General features: G+C 41.5%; 2 protein-coding genes across 18 annotated transcripts in view; one reads left to right on the top strand and one right to left on the bottom strand.

The window, feature by feature from the left end:
• Positions 1-8,858, bottom strand: part of NEK1 (NIMA related kinase 1) — a 186,719-nt gene extending 177,861 nt beyond the window's left edge. For all 13 annotated transcript variants that reach the window (XR_012129688.1, XR_012129690.1, XR_012129689.1 and 10 more), the window contains exons 1-3: positions 8,382-8,858; positions 1,797-1,955; positions 1,312-1,408 (exon numbers count right to left, since the gene is read on the bottom strand). Coding sequence is in view for 10 of the 13 variants with exons in the window: in XM_036998866.2 (XP_036854761.2) it covers positions 1,312-1,408; positions 1,797-1,913 (214 nt within the window). In the remaining 3 variants the exon portion in view is untranslated. The remainder of the gene's footprint in view (positions 1-1,311; positions 1,409-1,796; positions 1,956-8,381) is intronic.
• A 12,190-nt stretch (positions 8,859-21,048) lies between these two features.
• CLCN3 (chloride voltage-gated channel 3) overlaps positions 21,049-21,603 on the top strand; it is a 67,406-nt gene continuing 66,851 nt past the window's right edge. For 4 of the 5 annotated variants that reach the window (XR_005056144.2, XM_017642877.3, XM_036998829.2 and 1 more), the window contains exon 1: positions 21,050-21,493. The gene's annotated coding sequence lies outside the window, so the exon portion shown is untranslated. Of the gene's footprint in view, positions 21,494-21,603 lie in introns of all 5 variants that reach the window. The other variant, XM_036998831.2, reaches the window with a different exon arrangement.

Below are 21,603 nucleotides of genomic sequence, written 5' to 3'. Positions count from 1 at the left end.
ATAACATCTGCCAGAATATTTGTTGACATACATTCAAACCTTTTAACTTGAAATATTAACATATTGGAGATAAAAGAAAAAAGAAACTGAAAGACAGATGCTAGGGGAAAGATAAAGGAAACCCAAGGTCATGGAAAGGGGCTGATATTTTACACTATTCTCCTCATAGGAGGCATACACCCTCACTTCACTGCCACCATAAGATAAAACTGAGCACCTTAGGACATAATGTGTTAACTGACCCGTATTTTTTAAATAGTATGTTCTACTTTATTAGATAACGAGTTTATCTGGGAACAAAGATAGTTTAGCTCTAATTCAGACTCTGAAACTAGTTGTGATATGACCCTAAAATATTCATTAAACTATCTTGTACTTTCTATGTAGATTATCTTTCTATTTTGTAATTTATAGGGATTTATAATAATAGGATGACCTCAATAGGCAATAAACCATTCAGAACTCTTACGGAAGCTCTGCCTTACCTTTACCTTAGTTCCTGCGCTACCAAATATAATGGTATATATTTCCAAAACAGCAATATAACTATGACATTTTAAGACCTTAAAAAAACCCTCAATATATTTCAGTATTTTAACAATGAGGTATACAGGATAAGCTAGAGTGGAATACTTTCTACAGATCAGAACATTTTCTCCATGGCAGTAGGGGAAGTACTTCAAAAAAATTTAGTTTAAAATGATAAATGATGGAATTACTGTCCTTGCTTTGTCCAAATTCTGGCATGTAGCACAACTGCTTTTTTTTAAGTGATCACAGCAACAGTGAGCCAGTATTAAACTCTACAGGCACAGTGTGGTGTTAGTATTATCCTGGAGTCAAGTTGATACTTTTACGCATTATGTATTGAAGCAAAAATGATGTACAGTTGATCCTTGAACAACGCAGGGTTGGGGTACTGACCCCCCCCACAGTTAAAAATCCAGGTCTAACCTCTGACTCCTGAAAAATTAATTATTAATAGCCTACTGTTGACAAGAAGCCTTATTAATAATATAAAGTTGATTAATACCTATTTTGCATGTTTTATGTATTACGTACTCTATTCTTACAATAAAGCAAGCTAGGAAAAGAAATGTGTTTTCAAATTGTCACAGATCTCCAAAAATTTCCAGTATATTTATTGGAAAAAATCCACTGAGAAGTGGACCTCTGCACTTCCCACCTATGTTGTTCAAAGGTCAATCGTACTTGCTAAGAACACATTCCCAAGAAGTTTCCCCACAAGAAAGTATCCAAGTCATCATACAGCTCAGAAGTTCTGTGACCCCCTTGCAAAACGTATCTGACCTTCAAACGATTCTCTGTACTGGACGATGTTTGGGTGCTTCATGTTTGCCAACACTGCAACTTCTCTCCTTGACTCTTCCCTTTCTTTACTGGACATCTTAAATGGGTGTGGGGAGGAAAGTATTACATTAGACCCTCAGTAAACAACCTCCAAGTCCAGCCATAAGAGTAACTAAAAAGTAATGGTACCAAAAGAGCAAATCAAAATAACAAAACATAGACAGTAGTTAATGAGTTGAATCCAAGTAAAAGCATTTAAGATGTTCAAATGAGATTAAGTTACAGAGCAGTAGGTGTATTTTTTTAAACACACAAACAGAAGCACACATCACAGGAAAAGGTCTGAAAGGACAGACTGGCTCCTTCTGGGATTACAGCAGTCTGTCACTTTAGGTCATGCACTGCTACGTTTTTTTAATTCTCTAACAATGAGCCCTTTTGCAACCAGACCAGTATTTAAATAACCAAATGAAAAATATACTCACTCTTGAGATGTTAATTTCCTTGATAACATATTGTCTGCCATCTTCTGTAGATTTAACAAGAATAGCTTTTCCAAATGAACCTTCTCCAATCTTCTGTAGTCTAACATACTTCTCCATGGTTCTTTTTCTAAAACATCTTAAGACATCTTAACAGATATGCTAGACATTAAAAAAAAAAAAACAGTCGACAAAGGTAAAATATGCCTTCTATAACAATTTTAATGTTAAATTCAAATTCTAATTACTTAGTGATTTGTTAACTTGAAAAAAAGGATACTTAAAATCTTCACTGAAACTTAGATAAGCTTTTATATCCATTTTACTCATGCAACCTAGTATATTAGATAAGCTATTGCTTCAATTTTACTCACACAACCTAGTTATAGCTAAAAAGAGAAAAACAGTCACATTTCAATTTTATAACATTGCTCTGGAAAGTCAAATACTGTATATACTTAATGTATATGGAGAGCAGCAGATTCCTCCCACATGAATTAATTACCAGCATTACTTTATTATCTCCAATAAGAATGTTAGTTTAATAAGACTATTTCCCTGTTATGTAACTAATCTCTTATTAGTTATTTAAATTACAGTGTTTGCTATTATGAAGGAAATTCAGATAAAATTTCTGTACATACGTTTTTATGTACTTATTACAAGGCTTTCCTTAGGATAAATTCCGAGTTCAAAGAATATGCACATGCTAAATAAAGCTTTCAAACATACTGCTTAACTGTCTTACAGAAACCTGTATTCTCAGGAGCAGTGACTAAACGTGCCTGCTCCTTTTGACACCAGTTATTATTTATTAAAATCTTTGAGAAGCAGTAAAGGTAGTTGTTAAAGCAGGTGAAACGTCAGTCAGAGAGCCTGGGCTTGACTCCTGGCTTTCTCATGTATTTGTTCCAGGACCTTCAACAGGTCACTCATTTTTATGTGCTTGGATTGTTTACCTGTAAAATGTGTGAGAATCGTACAGACTCACAGGTGTGCTGAGAGGGTCACTAGTTCAGTGATGTATTGAGAACAGTGAGCACTGTATCACTGTTGGCTCTGTTACTCATTAAATTTGATGGGGAAAACAAGTCTTATTTTTACACGAATTTCTTTCCCTTACCAATGAATTTGAAAAAATCTTCCACATTTATTGAACATTTGTATTTCTTTTTTGCCTTTACTTCGTTTATTTATTTTTTTATTAAGGTATCATTGATATGCAATCTTATGAAGGTTTCACAAGAACAACATTGTAGTTACAATATTCACCCATTTATCAAGTCCCCCCCCACACCCCATCGCAGTCACGGTCCATCAGCGTAGTAAGATGCTACAGAGTCACTACTTGTCTTCTCTGTGATGTACTGCCTTCATCATGACCTCCCTTGAAGGGGACGGCCTTTGTCTTCCCCTGTGTCTGCATGCAGAATGGGGAAGCACCTGTAGCACCAGCTTGGAAACAACTGGTGCAGTCCTTGGAAGTTATCTGCCCACAAGCGCATATCTTGTTCTCACAAACGAGCCAAGATGCCTTACCCTGCAAACAGGACGGCCTTGGGGACGTGTGAAAACACGGCCCCTGCTTACTGGGCAGATTCTAAGAAATCAACAGAATGCTCTGGCCTGTTCCCCCAGAGTAGGGAAAGGTAAGTATAGCACGTGGCTGAGGACCGAGAAGGGCAGTATAAAAATAAAGAGCTGCGCCACATCAGGGCTGCAGCCATTGTCTGTCTGTCTTAGCTGTGTGCTTTTTGTAAATTCCCAGTACACCTCAGCAGGTCACAACATCCCTGCATTATGTGTGCTAATCATAAGAACATTTGCATTTCTTGTCTTTTGAACTATTCGTTGTTCATGTCCTCTGTCCATTTTCTACTGGAATAGTCTTCTTTTTAATAATTTACAAAAGCTTCTTATTTAATGAAAATGTTAGCTCTTCTCTGTCATGTTTTTTCCTTATATGCTATTTACCTTTCCATTTTATTTAAATATGAGTTTACTTTGATATGAATAAACAAACTTATTAACATTTATATTTTGGTTTAGTACCATAATTAGACCCTTACCATACCAAGATGTTTAATAAAGGTCACTAGTAACTTTAGCAATAGTACTTTCAGGAGGATAGAAGGGACAGATGCCAGAGTACAATATGCTAGCAAGAGAAAGGTTAAAAAGTGAAAGGGGCGGAGGAGACAAGGAAGGAGAAGAAGTGGAGAGAGAGTCACAAAAGGCATCACGGGCATCGCCTACTGGCGAGATCACCCTTATTGCGGAGATACAAGAATTCACTACATAAAGCTAAAACTAGTAAATATTTAATTCACCTAACTTACTTCTCTGCTGCCATGCATGACAAGCAGGCTTTGTACGTATGATTCCCTCCTAGGAGACACCCAGCTTGTCATGAAGACTGTATTAAAATTTCTGTTACAGTTTACCTTATTTCTCATTGTAAATTAACAAATCCATGTTCTCATTTCATACATCTATACTAAATCTAATTTTATTTTGCCTCTAAAAAAATGATCCAATATCCTTAAGTGACAAAGATTCATATTCTGAGCTTGTAAGAGTAAAGGTCAGAACCCAGCCTGGGGTAAAGATCAATGGGATAATTAGGCCTTATGAAATTTTGTGGGTTAAGAGCCTTCTCTACCTTAGAAAATATAATCATTTTTCACTTCAAAATCTCTTTAAGAAAGACAAGGTTTTTAGCAACTTAAAGAGAAATAAGAAGCGAGCTATTAAGTAGCACTGAAGCAACCCCTGTGAGCTGAGGAAGACACATTGCTCCCAACACTCTGGAGCCCGCCCGGGTCTGGTCGGCTGGCACGTGACGTAATAGCTTTCTGGGCACCAGCCAGAGTTTAATGCTTCTCCAAGATGTGAAGGTTTATTACATTACTATCCTATTTAGAAAAAATACCAAGATAAACTCATCTTAGAAAACTAAATTTCATATAAATCAAATTACATTAAATAACCACATAATGAGGTTATTTCACAACCATCATTACTCTGTGACTTTTGCCAAGAAAGAACAAAATTAATCCCATGCCGCAAAATGCAGTTGCCAATTTCTTTGAAGGGACCACACTAACAAGATGGCATCTCCAGGAGTCCTTCCTTGCACTGCACTCCATGGCCTACTACACTAGTGGGCACTGGGGCTGACAGATGGGTAAAGAGAGCAGAATCCACTGCCCAAAACCAAAGAAAAAAAAAAACAATAGACTAACAAATGAGTCAAATATGGAGTTATCAGTCGGGGACTTTAAATAAATAGGATTAATGTATTCAAGAAAATAAGAGGAATATATAAACAAAAATGATTTTTTTAAAGATGGAGAATTTCAATAAAGAACGAATATATTTTTTTTAAATTAAATGAACATTCTAGAACTAAAATATAAAATACCTGAAATTAAGAACTCATTGCATGGGTTTTTACAGCAGACGGAATACAGGAGAAGACAGGCTTAGTAACGGAAATGAGCCAGTAGAATATATTCAAATAAAAAACAAAACACACACCAAAAAAAGAAGAAAGAAAAACAGGAAGATTTAATATCAGAAAGTTTTTAATTCTTAATCTCTAAATTTAATGCTGCTCTTTTAAAAACACAAACGTTGAGGGTGAGGGTGTGAATCAGACAAGCTCATTTGAAAGTTAATATGAAAAAAAAGCAAGAATAGCCAGAAAAGTACTGAAAAAAAAAGAATAATGAAAAAGATTTGTTCTACTTGACATCAAGACGCAATAAAATGCTATAACAGTCAAACAGGCAAATCACACATCCAGAAATACATCCAAAAATTTTTTACAACTTGGCAGATGACCATAGCAATGTATCAAATCGTTACAGAAAAGATGGATTTTCAAATAAATGCATACTATTTGGACCACTAGATAGTAATATGGGGAAAAAAAGCTAAATCCATTTTCTTCACTTGACACACACACAAATTCCAGTTGACAAAATATAAAAAATAAAAACATAATAGTAATAAAACACAGAGAGTCATTTTTACAGAGTGAGATAGCTTCGTGCGACACAAACCCAAAAAGCCTTAAGGGATTAATATAACCACATGACAATTCTGCACAGCAAAAACTAGCATAAGTCAAAATTCAAGTGAGAAAAAGAAAATATATGTAAGACATTTATAGATATTTATGTACATATAAATATAGCTCATATTATCAAGAGCTTATTTTTCAAATAAATAAAAAGCTCCCATATATTCATAGGATAAAAAGAAATTTCAACAGAAAAATGGGCAATGGATATGAATTTAAAAGTTAGAGAAGGAATATAATTGATGTTAAAATGTGCAAAAGTATCCCATCTCCCATAAAGAGAAATACAATTTAAAAGTACGAGATAAGTTTTATATTATGTATATTTTACCACAGTAAAAACTGTAAGAGAACATTTTTCAACCATCACAATGGCAAATTCAGAAAGTTACTTCATGTATCATGTTGGAGGGAAATATATGGGAATGGAATATGGTGAGAATACAAACTGATACAAATACTAAGATAAAATAATTCAGTAGTGTACCAAAAGATGAACTGTTCTGACACTTTCATCCAGTGATTCCATTTCTAGGAATTTACCCTATAAATATTTCCAAATGTATCAAAATGATACATACACAAAGTTTATCCTCTGCAATGCTGTTTGAAATGGCAAAATTTAAATATCCATATACAAATCAATTGAAAAGAAGCAACATTTATATTGATACAGATTAATGTCTAAGTAACAGATGGCACACTATCATTTGGGTATTAAAAAGAAATATAGAAATGTATTTTTATACTTATGTTTACATTTATGTGTGTGTGTGTGTGTACACATATACACACACATATGTAACTGCTTGTGTATCTAAGCAGTATCTCTGAAGGGATACACAATAAACTAGTAATATCAACTGACTTCAGAGAAGGGAACTAAGTAGTTGAGGAAGGTTTTCCATTCTTTTGTAACTTCTTAATTTTAAACTACAGAATGTATTTATTCAAAAAAATAGATATAATTAAAATTTATAAACAATAATAAATACTAACAGAGGTAGGAAGAATGCTAGCTAAATCAATTTCTCCAGTTAAAGTCCTTGAACTTTCCCATTTCCAAACTTTTAACCCTGACAAAGTGTCTCTATACAGCGTTAACTCTTCTTTTGAGTATGTCAAATATTTTGCAGGAAAAATATCCTAGACTCTAGTCAAAGTAGATATGTTTCCTCACATTTTACTAAGAATTTCTTTGAGCCACAAATAAATGTCTGACATAGTCAAATTTTGTGCACCAAATGTCAAAAATGTCAGAATATATGAATGAAAAATTATCACTGATCTAGAACATTAAGTCTCTTCAGCTGTTTCAGCTATTTAATGAAAAAGTTGTCCTGGTGGGAAACATTAATAAAGAAATGTCAGCAAATTTCAGTAAGTGTTTATGTCACTGTCTGCAGCTATAATCCATACATATGGTCCTCCCAAAATAATAAATACCATTTCGAATTGTGGGAGAGGATCAAGTTATCATCAGTGATGAAAGCCCCTGCCTTATTTCTCACTACGCAAAGGGGCAAAAAGTAAGAATGGGATTACTGTTAGACTTTTTTCAAAATGTGTTTGTTCCGTGTAATCACATTCAAACAACAATTAACAGCTTCCCTAGCGGAAACTACCAACATGTAAAGGAAGAATTTATATTCATGAAATGGTGTCCTACCCATGACTGAAGATTAAACAGAGTAAAATTTACTTGGAATACCATGTCTATGTATTATTAAAATGACCTCCAAAGAACTCCTGTAGCCAAGTCATGACTCTTACTAAATTCCTACCGGTGACTCTTTGCAAAAACCTGTTTTTCCACAAAATAGGCTCCTTACTTTTCACTTAGAACAATGGTCAGTCTTAAATGATACAGATCTGTGTATCCTCTAATTGCAGACAAACCTCAACTAGAAACAAGGGACTGCTTCTTTCCACATTTGGCTCCCCTCCATCATCTCTACAATACTGCTGCATCATGAGAAAAGGGTACTTTTAATCCTTCATAAATATTTCTGGTGTAACCTGACATGGCAACAAAAAATGTTCTGCTTCTTGGGGGTAGACCTTAGAGAATTAAAATTAGAGCTGTATAAAAAAGAGTTATGACGAACTCTGAAAGTAGTAGAACTTTCACTTCTTTTCATATGGAAATTGTTTCAAATTATGGAAACTGAAATACAAGATTACAGGCTAGTTCATTGCTACTCATTTCTTAATTAAAATGTATATATAAGAATAGAGACAACATATAAGCAATGTAAATGATCATCCATACCAAGATTTATATTATTATTTTAATTCCATTACCACTACCGCTTTTAAAATCACGTCCAAGGATTGCTTTGTAATACATACTGCTTCCTGGAAAAGTAACATTTTAATGATATGAAGACATAATTTCCGTGCACTTAAAGTGAGCACCTCGTGGTCCCTACAGAAGCTAGGTCTGCCCACTGCAATGACTGCACTGTTTGGCATGTCTGCGTCCCCCAGGCGCGGCTCACCTCCACGACGCGGGCCGTTAGGCGGAGTAACGGTGCGGACGGACGAGCCTCAGCCCGGGCTGGTCTCCCACGGGGCTCACGAGGCAGGGCGCCAAAACCACGTCCTGAGAGAGAAACCACGCTGTCCCCCCAGCAGCAGCTCGCGGCCCAGTCTGAGGGGCGGTGGCACCCCACACCAGACGCCAGGCTCGTCCCGCCTCGGGCCACGCCCGGAGGCAGGGCCACGCTGCGCCTGGAAACGGCGGCGCAGAGGGGAATGCCGCGTTACCGCCTCTCCTGGGGCAGGGGTGGCCGCCAGTGGCCTCGGGGGCGGGGACGCAACTAGGACCGGGAAGCTAGCTGCCTGCCACGCCCTCTTGCCCCGCACGCCACTTCCACATGCTGGGCTCCTCGCACAACCTGCTTGTGACTCCGCGCTGAGCACCGCACCTCAGCGGCCAAGGACGCGCGGACACAGGGGGAGCGGCCGCAGCGTCACCGGCGCCGGCGTGTGACGTCACGCGCGGAATCCGGGGCGCAGAGGGGCGGCCGTGAAGGAGCGGTGGGCGGGGCTGATAAGGGAGCGGCGGTGCTGGGAAGGGCGGGGCGGGGCTAGGAGCAGCGGGGCGGTGCTGGGGCGGAGAGGTGTGGCGTGGGAGGGCGGTGCTGGGCGGGGTCGGGAGCGGCGGGGCGGGGCCGGGAGCTCGCCGCGGGGAGACCCACGCAAGCGCGAAAGGAAAGGAAAGCGACGAGCCTGAAGCTGCGGTCAGGCGGAGATGAGGGCGAGAACTCACTGAAGCTGCTTTGGAGTAAAGCGTATTATGAATTTGTCCCGAACATACTACACAGAGAAAGGGACTCTTGGTTTTTTTACTTGAGGGATATTAGGAATGCCACATATTTAAAAGCAATTTTACTTAAAAAAAGCAAGTCTTTTTCTAGTGTATTTTGGATGATTAAAGCAAGCAAGTATTTTTAAGTCTTGTAGAGTTTTTTAAAAGTATAATGTGGTTTTCTACATCTCTACCTCTAATGGCTGTACAGCATCCGCTGCGGATGGATGCAGATTTTTCGGGAACAAGGGGTCAGATCTGGGGTCGCCCTGGTGACCCCACGGCCAGCTCGCCGGACCTGGAGTGACCCCGGGAGCCGAGCGTGGGGCTCCGCAAGGACGGCGCTGGTGCGCTGCCTGAGCCCCGCGCTGCTCCTGGGGCGCGCGTGTCGCGGGGAGCACAGAGCTCGTCAGGGACCTCGCGGGTCGGACGACCCACGTCCTCGCTTCAGAGAAAGCCGCTTTCCCCTCCCTCCTCCACGCCCCGACACGCCAACACCAGGGCCTCTCGGGCTTTCCTGCCAGTCTTCGGTTTAGTGGTGATTTTAAGAAATACTTTTTCCTGGCAGGATATTGAATGTTTTTGACTTCTTTGCCAGAAGATGGCACTGCAAGTCATCCAACCTGCCAAGCTGGAGAAAATCTGCTTTGGTTTATCTCCTCTTAAATCTCCAGGCAAAAACACTTATTCTTCATTTTCTCATTTCTAGGCTAACCTCCTGTGACCCCACCTCCCACCCTCGGTTAGTAGGAATTTGGTGTCTGAATGCACAATAACTCTAGTTCTACCCACGTCCCTTAGTACAACAAAGCAACATGAAAAATTTTCCAATTGCCAGTCTAATTCTTTTCAGCTGATTTCATGAAGACTGGCTATCAGACACCTCTTAAATAATTCTTTAGGGTCCTGTCATAACTCTTAGTGGGAATATAAACTGCTTACAGTCTTTGTTAGATGGCATGCTAACAATATGCATATGGCAATTTGACATCTAAGTGGGCAAAGATGTATATACATGAGTAGTCACTGTTGTTTATAACCAGAAAAACTAGGAACAATGTAAATGTGTAGCAATAAGGAATTGATTGAATCAATTATAATATATCTAAAAAATTGAATATTCTGAAACCATTAAAAAGGGTGATCAGGATCCATTTTTATTGGCATAGAAAGATGCTCTTGATGTATTAAGTAAATAAAGCAGGTGACAAGGATTACCTGATTATTTCCCTGTCTAGTATATACTTCTGCACAGTTTAATGTTTTCCTTTATACAATAAGAGTGTGTTCGGGTTTCTTTCTTTTTTATTTGACTATTTCATTGGATTTTTCTTTCAACCAGAAGTCTTTGCTCTTTGCAACAACCCAGTAACACAAGCATACAAAGCATACATAGGCCCTCAGTCTCTGTCTCCAGAACTCACCCTGTGCTCACTCCTCCAGGAAGTCAAGGTTAATGGTTTCACACACATCTACATTTTTCCTCAAAGTTCATAAAAACATAATGTGCATGTATTCACGTATATTAGTTTTAATCTCTTAAAATGAGACAATATACACATAATTTTGCCACTTGCATTTTCTATTTTATAGTATATCATGAACATCTCTCCAGAGATTAAATCTTACTAATAATATCAAGATTCCGTGATATGGATGTACCAAACTCTATCCAAACACATCACACTCAATGGGCATGGATAGGGTTTCCAAAGAGTGGCATTGTTATTTCTGAAAGACAGATTCCCAAAAGTGGGTTTGGGTCCAAAGCATGCATATTTTTTTCATTCTCATAGGTATTCCTATGCTTTATTTATGTCTTCATAACAAATCACCCTAAAATGTAGTGGCCTGAAACAATGTATTACTCCTCACAGTTTTGTGGCCAGGATATCAGGTGGGGTGGTTCTTCCGCTCCACTAGGGTCTCTTCCTTGGCTTCCCTCCGCTGGCTACTGTGTGGCCTGGGTGGTCCAAGCACCTGGCTTCACATCTGGGCCGAGATGCTCCTCCGCTCCCCTCTCTTCCTGGATAGCTTGGGTTGCTCACATTAGAGTCCCTGGGTAGTCAGACCCCTTTCCTAACAGCTGGCTTCAAATGAGGAGGAGAAGCTGCCAGTTCTTTTAAAGGCTCCCACCAGGAGTGGGTAAGCTGTCAGTCACTTCTGCCACATTCTTGAAAACAACGCTCAAGGCCTGGTAGGGTTTTCAAGGAGGGGAGGAATCAGTGGTGGGCTTCTCTGTAGACTGTCTACACATGCTGGATTACTTTTCAGAAGTTTAAGAAATTCACATTCCCAATACCTTTATTTCTACCACCACTAGATGTTTCTCTTAGTTTCACAAAAAGTTTAATTTCCTCCAGTGAATCTACCTTTTATATCCCTTGCTGCTTTTCTGTTTATCATTTTACCATTTGTGAAATATGGACATTAACCCTATGTCATACTACAGAACAAGTATTTCCTATCAGTCTCTCAATAATGTTTTGTATTTTGTAGGTACCTTTGGCCATATAAGATTTTGTAAATTTGTATGTTGTCAAATCGATCAGTCTTTTTGTCCCTTAAGTTTCTCATGTTGCCAAGCAAATATTCCTTCACCCCAAAAGTTATCTATATAATCTGTTCTTGTGTTTTAATTATTTAATACATTTAAAATTTATTTTATGATTGACATAGGGAGACTAACCTTCTTCTGGAGGAAAACTAGTTATGCCAGGATCATTTATTAAATGTGATTTCCTTTTTCCACTGATTTGAAACATAAACTTTATCATATATTACATTTACTGTTTATATTTGTATCTATTTATGGATTTCTCTTCTATTTACCTATTGGTCTTTTACCCATTTTGTCAATTAAAAAATAATGTTTTAATAATCTAGAAATGCTATAACAGTATTTCCATTTTGAAAAAAAATGCCAATACTAACTTAACTTCTAAGTTATAATAGACCTTGTATATAAAAGATGGTTATAAAATTATACTTGTGGACCTCTTTTCTGGTAGAAAAAAAGAAAATTCCTTATGCCTTTATTAATAGTGGTATAATATGGAGAACATAAAGAAACTAGCTAAATTACTAAAGTGTTCTACTAGAGATTTTTCAGGAATATATTCTGAAAAAGATTCATTTGTTCACAGTGAATTGAGCATTTTGCAAATGATAGGAACAGACATATTCAAGGCAGGGATGGTTATTCATTCTTTCCAGAAAGCTGGCAGCAAGATGAAACTCACAAGAGGACAACCAATTAGACCACAAGGTTGGTGGTAGACTTGCACCGAATATTTTCCCTTTGTGAAGTTATTAAAATACCATGTGTTTATGTAGGTGTATGTTTTTGCTCAGACTATGTTGACATACCATCAATCTTTTGTGATTGAAGAAAAGAAGGGCTTAAGCCTGAAATTTAAGCAAATACATTCTCTAAAATTCAGGTTTCTTGAAGACATGTAATACTCAAATCCAAGAGAAAAAAAAGTCAGTGTTTTTGCACTTAGGGCTCCATCTTTCTACAATCAACAAGAGCACTTTGTAGTTTTAAGTCACATTCCCAAAAGCCTCCTCTATCTAGTCTGAACTAACCATGTTATATATATATGGGAGTCAAACTGTAGCAGCCTGATGAATAACTGGATCTTAATCTTATAGGCCTAACTTAATATGCAAAGATAAAACATTAGTCAGTTCTTGAGTTTCTGACTTTCTGGATTGGGTTACCTGCAAAAGCTCATAGGAAGGTCAGCTATCTGAAGGGAGATCAATAACTGTTTCTAGGAAAAATAAAGCAAAACATGAGCCCTTACTTGTTCAGTGCCTGAAAAGAGTCACATCTTGACATTGAGGATGTACATGGTTGAAACAGCTCAGAGTCCACTAAGTTCCAATAAGGCTGCATCACAAAGAATAAAATACCCAGGAATAGACCTAACCAATGATGTGAAAGGCCTGTACTCTGAGAACTACAAGACACTCATGAGAGAAATTAAAGACACAAATAAATGGAAATCTATCCCATGCTCATGGATAGGAAAAATTAATATTGTCAAATAGCCATCCTGCCCAAAGCAATTTACAGATTCACTGCAATCCCTATCAAAATACCAATAGCAATTTCAATGAATTAGAACAAATAGTTCTAAAATTTATATGGAACCACAAAAGACCCTGAATAGCCAAAGCAATTCCTGGTTACAATGCCTGACTTCAAGCTCCACCACAAAGCTGTAATCAAAACAATTTTGGTACTGGCACAAGAACAGACCCATAGATAATGGAAAAGAACAGACAGCCCAGATATAAACCCACACATATATGGTGAATTAATATATGATAAAGGATCCATGAATATACAGTGGAGAAAATACAGTCTGTTCAACAATTGTTGTGTTGGGAAAACTGGACAGCTACATGTAAGAAAATGAAACTGGATTATTGTCTAACTCCATACATAAAAGTAAACTCAAAATGGATTAATGACCTAAATGTAAAACATGAAACCATAAAACTCTTAGAAGAAAACATAGGCAAAAATCTCTTGAATGTTAAGTATGGGCAGTCTTTCCCTGGACACATCTCCTTGGGCAAGGGAAACAAAATAAAAAATGAACAAATGGGAATACATCAAATTAAAAAGCTTCTGTACAGCAGACAAGAAATCACAGTGTTGGTGAGGATGTGGAGAAAAGGGAAGCCTCCAACACTGTTGGTGGGAACATCAATTAGTGCAGCCACGGTGGAAAGCAGTATGAAGGTTCCTCAAAAAACTAAAAATAGAAATACCATATAACCCAGTAATTCCACTTCTAGAAATTTACCCAAAGAAAAGAAAATCTCTGGTTTGAAAAGATATATATATGCACCCATGTTTCTTGTCACATTATTTATAATAGCCAGATATAGAAACAACCAAAGTGTCCATTAATAGATGAATGGATAAAGAAGAGGTGGTACATACACATAATGGAGTATTATTCAGCCATAAAAAAGAAATCTTGCCATTTGCAACAGTATGAATAGACCTCGAGGCTATTATGCTAAGTGAAATAAGCCAAAGAATAATACCATATGATTTCACTTATTTGTTGAATATGAAAGCAAGACAAAATGAACAAAGCAGTAGACTCACAGCCACTGACAAGTGACTGGTGGTTACCATGGGGGAGGGGTTGGGATGGGTGGGAGGGGGAGGGTTGTGGGGGATAGAGAGGCACAAAAATTCACAATCACAGGGTAAGTTGGTCATTGAGACAGTAGTACAGCATGGAGAATATAGCCAATGATTCTGTAACATCTTCCTATGTTGACAGACAGTAACTGCAGCAGTGGAAGTGAGGATTTAATATTGTGGGTAACTGGTGAACCACTGTGTCATATACTTGAAACCAAGTAAGGCTGTATATCAACTATACTTCAATAAAGAAAAGTTAAAAAAAAATTTCAGTGAGGCATAGAAGGGAAATTTTTAGGGAAGAATTACTTGAAACCCTTTGCTTTTCCCCCCAAGAACATGAAATTACCTACATTTGCACTCTTGATGACATTTTGAATATTTTGACATTGCAAGGGACAAGAAAAGGTCATTTTCAACTATTTCCCTGAAGCTGGTGAAACTAAGGTGGAAATTCTGAGAACCCTATCACTGTGCTCCTAATGGAACATCTTAGTTCCTTTCACTCCCTCTTGCCAATGTGACACAAGCAAAAAAATTCTTTTTCTGAAACAACTCACAAATACATGAAGCAGATCTATATAGCCTTATTCATTGCTCTATAAAACTGTTTTTTAATGTATTTTTTTAAAGTTGTTATGACAGATAATCTCATTTCCAGTTTTTTTTACTTTAAGGAAAACTTTGGACACCTTGACTGGAGCCAGGGGACAAGAATGTAGAAGAAAGTGAAATATGATTCCCAGTGCCCTTTGCGACTCCTGCCAATTCTGTACAATAGCGCTGTACACGCTGCGCTGCTCAAGTGGCAGAAATGCTGGCGGCGGGAGTGGCTCATCCCGCCCCGGCTCACGGGCAGTGCCCGTCCGTTTCTGCTGGACACTAACGGTGGGAATGGGTGAACTTTGCCCTACTTGTCCCTCTCCTGAAGGTCTCAAAGGTTTCGCTGGGTGGTGGGGGAGGTTGGGGAGAGATGAGCTGCTGTTAGTGGTTCAGCTCAGTCCAAAAAAAAAAAAATTTAAAGCACAAAAACTTGACTTATCACATAACTTACTTTGCTTCCTCCAAACACTTCCTATGTACTAAGGGCTTTTTACTTACTTCTATTTGTTTGTTTGGATTCGGTGTTTTCCCGTGTTACTGAGATATAATTAACATACAGCACTGTAAGTTTAAGATGCACAGAATGACTTGACTTACATATATTGTGAAATTACAATAAATTTAGTTAACATCCATCATCTGACATACGTACCAATAAAAAAGAAATAGATGTTTTTTTCCTCTTGTGATGAGAACTCTTGGGATCTACTCTTAACTTACAAATTTACAGTGTTAACTACAGTCACTGTGTCCCACATTACATCCCCAGCACTTATTTGTCTTAGAATTGGAAGTGTTTCCTTTTGACCACCTTCAGCTAATTCCCCCACCCCACTGAGGGCTTTTAAAAATACACACTAAGACCTGTGGTAGGCAGAGTAATGGCCACCCAAAGATGTCCCTGCCAATCCCTGGAATCGTGAACACATTAGGTCACATGGGAAGGGAGAATTAAGGTCACAAATAGAATTAAAGTTGATAATCAGCAGGCTTCAAAATAGGAGGAGGACCCTAGGTTGTCTAGGTGGGTCCAAAGTAACCTCAAGGGTCCTTAAAAGTGAAAGGGGAAGACAAGAGAATCACAGTTGGAGGGAGACGTGACTAAGAGCTCCGAGTGATAGGGTATGAGGACCCCCATGTGGCTGGCTGTGACGATGGGGGAAGGAGGCGATCTGAGTGACCTTTAGAAGAGCAAAAGACACAAAATGGATTCTGCCCTACACGTGCCAACATCTTGGTTTTAGCCAGTGTCTTGACAATGGGTTTCAGCCCCAGGCAAGCTCACTATGGATTCAATGTGACCAAAGAAATGACAGAAGGTTCTTGGGGCAAAAGGGTTTATTACCTGGCTTGTTCTCCCAGTAGGTCGAACACTAGCGTCTCTGCCTCTGCCCAGAGTACTGGGCAGAACTCTCTATATGGCACAATAATAGCTTATTGCCTATGGGTGTGGAAGCGGTGGCCTTGCAACAGGCCATTTACAGCATCAAGTGGTTTATGTTCAGTGAGGATCCTGGCCATAGGAACCCCAACTTCCCCACAACCAGTAAGGCTTGTGTTGGCCTCCTAACCTGCAGCTCTGTAAGGTAATAAATGTGTGCTGTTTATCAAGCCACCCCCTGGTGGGGATTTGTTACAATAGCAATAATAGAGCAACAGGAGCTCCTAGGCTTTAAGATTCCAGGAGCAGGGCCCGGAGGTTGGGACGGTCCGGAGGTCGGGAGGGTCTGGAGGTCAGCAGGGTCCAGAGGTCAGCAGGGTCCGGAGATCTGCAGGGTATGAAGATCAGGCTGATTGGTAAATTCTTATTGTGTGGAAAAGTTCACAGCTGAGTCTGTAAATCTCTTTATGGGAATGATCTCAGCCCCAGGAAGCTCTTCTGAACCATCTCCCTTCAAGTAAGGATTTAGTTAAGAAGACAAAGAGGATCCCATCCATAACGCTTGCAAAGGAGGAATGAGACCAAGCTGGAAGTACCCACATTGCAGCACATAAAGAAAAATGTTCAAGGGACCTGGCTACAGTCCTCACCAGGTGAAACCCCAAGTCAGTCAACACCACCAGATTCTCCAACCAAAATACCAGAGGAACTACAAGAGTCTTTCTCCAGATGGAATCTGTTATTTTACCACCAACCTATAACACAGCACATGGTTTAAGTTGATTGCCCATGTCTGATGCAGTGGTTCTGACTGAGCGCCGTTCACTAACTGGGAATATTTTTAAAAAATGGATGCTCAGGTCCAAATCTGGAACAGTTTAAACAATTTCTGAGAGTGGGGTCAAACAAGGGTATTTTTTTGAGGCTTTCCCCATAGTTCTGAAGCATCGAGAAGGGGAGAACTACTGGCAGGATGGCTGTGCATGTCAGAGGGATAAGGTAAGTGCATAATATGAGCAGTGCCACCGAAAGCCACATGTACAGGTAGACATGACTTTGCCTTCTTAAAAGAGATCCTTGGGCTGATCCCCCACATAGGAACTAATCCACTACCATAAAAGGGCTGAGGATTTATTTACAAGAGGATCAGAGAAAGCAAATGTGATTGATAATAGGCTGTGACTTCATCAATTATTGTCAAAATCTACGTGCCTCCCAAAATTAGGCTACATATCTGCAGTGAGAGAAGAAAACATATAATGTTTGTAAATTCCACTTAGTTTAGAAAAGTTTTTGCTGTTTTATCAACATTTTTCTGAAAAAGGATCTAAGAAACTTGTCCAACAGTGTCCCAAGTGGAATAAAATTGTGCTTGGATATTACCATGAATTCTACCTGACAGAAGTAATGAGTCACAGGAAGTGTGACAGCCTTGTGAGCACCCCCATTACCACCATGGACACACCACCAGCGTGGAAGCCCGTGGCTGTACTGCTTGACAATAGCCAATTCTGCCCCAGAAGAAATAACCAGGACGGACAAAACTCATGTGCTAGGCACAGATGGTTAAGTCACTAATATTCAGAAACACTAATCATACAGGGGACATCTAATATTCATTTAGCACTAGATATTCATGACTTATTCAGCACTCACAAGTCTCAGTCCTGCCACTTGCAGTAATGGGCAGCTGAGTCCTTGCCCCTGAATCTGTCTGACAGCCAGAGTGGGTCCCTGGCTCAACACCTCCCATCCCGAAACCTTGCTCAAACTGCAGCACTGGTCCTCAGTGGCTGCTCCATCAGCAGGAAGGCGATGTGCCAGAGAGCGCGCACATGAGCGCTGGGGAACCACAGATTCCAAATCATGGTCTTCCCACCCTACGTGTACCCTACCCTAAGTGTGTCCATTTTCTCTCCCCCTTCTTCTTATGGTGTTAGCCTTTCTTTTCATGATCTCTGGGATAGCTCATCTGGTGGTATATTTCGAGGGCATCATTGCCCTGAGGTCATTTCCCACACAAAACAAAGCAAGTACTGTCTGGATACTACTCAGCACTGTATAAAGAATAAAAAAGAGGGAAACTCTTTACCCTGATGGCCTATAATTTCCAACTCTTTGCACTCAGAAGAATGCCAGTTTAGACTTCCCAGCGACAAGGGAGAGAATGCCTAATTTTGGCAGGTCCTCAGAAGACTTTTTAATCTTTAGACTTTCAAAATAAACCAGATTGAGAGTTTTGGGAATACTCATTATAATAGGGTACAGCTTATTTTAATTCAAGAAACCGAGTTTCTTGATCTTACCAAGGTCACTTGCGTGGCCCTCTGATTACTGACCTGTTGGGTCACTAGACCCCATTGTCCCAGGATTAGGGGGCAAGAGCTTTTCATGTTTGTTGTCTAAGTGGCCTAGTTTGAGATTCAGAGTTGAGGAAGTCTACTGCATAAAAGGCTATAATTTTATGGAAGACCTAGCGACAAGGGCGGGCAAAGCGGATTCTGAAATGGAGTCACACTGAAAGAAACCAGACTGGTGCCAGTACTGAGTCAGGAAGTGAACGTGAATGGTGAGTCGCGTCTGAGAGGTAATCAGCTGTTTCTCAAGAAACAGAAGTATGAGCAGAAAAGGCTGGTGTTCACGAGTCTTCTAAGGCATAAACTCCTCTTGAGTGAGGGTAAATACAAAGGGGATTTCCTTTCTCAAAATAAAACCCCCAAAACAAAAAAGCCCTTCAAACCAGCTGCTGCAATCAGGAAGAGAGGGGCACTCTCTCAGACCCCGTGGCAGGTGGCTGCACATTTGAGAATGATGGCCCTATCTCCTTCCTTCCATTTCTTGAACTGGAATGCCTGCGACTGTTAACCTTAGGCCTGTCCCACCGGTGTATTTTGGCAGTTTTGGCAGCAGAGAACTTGGCTGTTTAGATTCACAGGTGCACAGGTAAAGAAGAATTAAGGAGTTACACGCCAGAGACTCATCCTCACTTGATTTAGAAGAGATTTTGGACTTTGGGCTGATGAGCTGGTAAGATTTAGATTTATATAAGGCTTTGGACTTCAGGCTGATGCTTCACTGGGATGAGACCCTTAGGAACGCTGGGAAGTGGTGGATGTATTTTATCTGTGTATCAGGAGGGGCCAGAGGGTGGACTGGGACAGCCCCAAGATTCCCACGCTCTGATGCAGTACCTGGTATAAGAACCTTTCCTTGAGCGTGGGCTGAGCTGTGAAGACGGTGGATTTCACTTCTATGATGACATCAATAAAATTGATCATGAGTTAGTAAAAAAATGAGATTATGGTGGGTGGGCTGGACCTATGTAAGTGGCCCCTTAAAAGAAGTCATAGATTCAAGAGAAAGCAAAAGAAATACCTTGCTGACTTTGAAGAGGTAAGCTATGGACACAACAAGGTATATTGTGAGAGGGCCAGATGGGTAGGACTTGGGGATGGTCTCTGGGAGCTGAGAGCAACTCCTGGTCAACAGCTAAAGGAGAGCAGGGACCTCGGTCCTACAACCTGTGGTAGAACAGGGAATTCAGTCCTGCAACCACAAATATAATGTTACCCTGATGAAAAAAAACCCTTTTATACGTTATATGCCTTTTAAAAAGAGAGTTGAATCTAGACTGTTAATGCTTAGAAAGGATACCATCAGCAGAACAAAAAGCCAACATACTGTACGGGAGAATATATTCATAAACGATTTACCCGATAAGGGGCTAATATCCAAAATATATGAAGAATTTGTACGCCTCAACACCCAAAAAAACAAATAACTCAATTGAACAATGGGCAGAGGACCTGAACAGACATTTCTCCCAGAAATACAGATGGACAACAGGCAAATGAAAAGATGCTCCACATCGCTAATCATCATGGAAATGCAAATCAAAACCACAATGAGATATCACCTCACACGAGCAGAACGGACACTCGCTACCCAAAAGACAAGAACCAAGTGTTGGCGAGGATGTGGGGAAATGGGAACCCTCTTAAACTGTTGGTGGGAATGTAAACTGGAGCAGCCACTGTGGAAAGCAGTACGGAGGTTCGTCAAAAAACTAAAAATTGAAATGCCACACGACCCAGTAATTCCACTTCCAGGAATTTACCCAAGGAAAACGAAATTCCTGATTTGAAAAGATACATGCACCCTCCCGCACCCGCGCCCGAGTCTCCGCAAACGGCGGGCCGCAGCCCAGTCCCGAGGTCCCCGCCACGCTCCGCGGCAGCTCGGGGTTGGCGGGGACGCAAAGCCAAGCCGTGCGGAACCCTCCCGTTGCCGGCTGTCCACCCGGCAGGCCCCGGGCACTGGTCGGGACGCGGTGTCCCGGCACCCCGGGCTTCTCCTCGCGTCCGTGGGCCCGCGGCTGGGCGGCGGAGGCGCCCAGTGCTCCGGCTCCGCGCGAGGACGAAGCTCGCTGCCGCTTCGGCCGAGGCGCACCCTCCGAGGCCGCACCCCAGGCGGCCACCCCGCGGGCCGCGCCAGGAGCAGAGCCAGCCCGCCGCTCCCGCAGCACCCAAGCGGCGCCGCCGCGACCGCCCCCGAGGCCCTACGCCGCACCGCCCAGCCCGAGAGCCCCGCCCACCGCTCCCGCATGGTCCAATAGGCGCCGCCGCGCTCCGCCCGCGCAGTAGGACGAGGTGGGGCTGCCAGCGCTGAGCGGCCGCCCGCGTTAACGTGGTGACGTCACGCGCCGGCGCACCTGTCGGGCTCGCGCTGCCTCGGCTGCCGGTGGGGCGCCGTCCCGCAGCCCTTGCCCGCGGCCCCGACCGCCCGCGCCCCGGAGCCCCCCGCGTGAGGAGCCCGGAGAGTGTGCTGGGCCGCCGCGTCGGAGAGGGGAAGCGAGGAGGGAGACCGTTGTTTCTAACCGGCAGACGCGGCCGGGGCCCTCGAAGCCAGCGGGCGGAGCTTCATGCCGCTCCCGCGGGCGCGGGCGCACCACACCGGTCCGCCCCGCGGCACGTCCGGCGCCGCTGGGGGCGCCCCGGGGCTCTGAAGCCGCGGCCGTGCGGGCGGCGCCCGGCCTCTCAGGCGGAGCGCCCGTAGCCAGGGGTGAGCTCGGACACAGATGCGGACCCCGGCGGCGGCGCGCGCGGCAGCCCCCGACTTTACTATGCCTCTGGGCTGCACGGTGAGTTGCATTTTGTGAGCAAGGATGCGGGAGCTTCACGTGCACGGATCTGGGGTCGGCCGTGCGGCCCGGGCGCCCATCCAGGGCCAGCTTACAGATTTACCTGTGTG

This window comes from Manis javanica, chromosome 3 (genome assembly GCF_040802235.1).
Source record: "Manis javanica isolate MJ-LG chromosome 3, MJ_LKY, whole genome shotgun sequence".
Classification (NCBI taxonomy): Eukaryota; Metazoa; Chordata; class Mammalia; order Pholidota; family Manidae; genus Manis; species Manis javanica.
The sequence above is the reverse complement of the archived record's forward strand: the minus strand, read 5'-3'. Positions and strand labels throughout refer to the sequence as shown.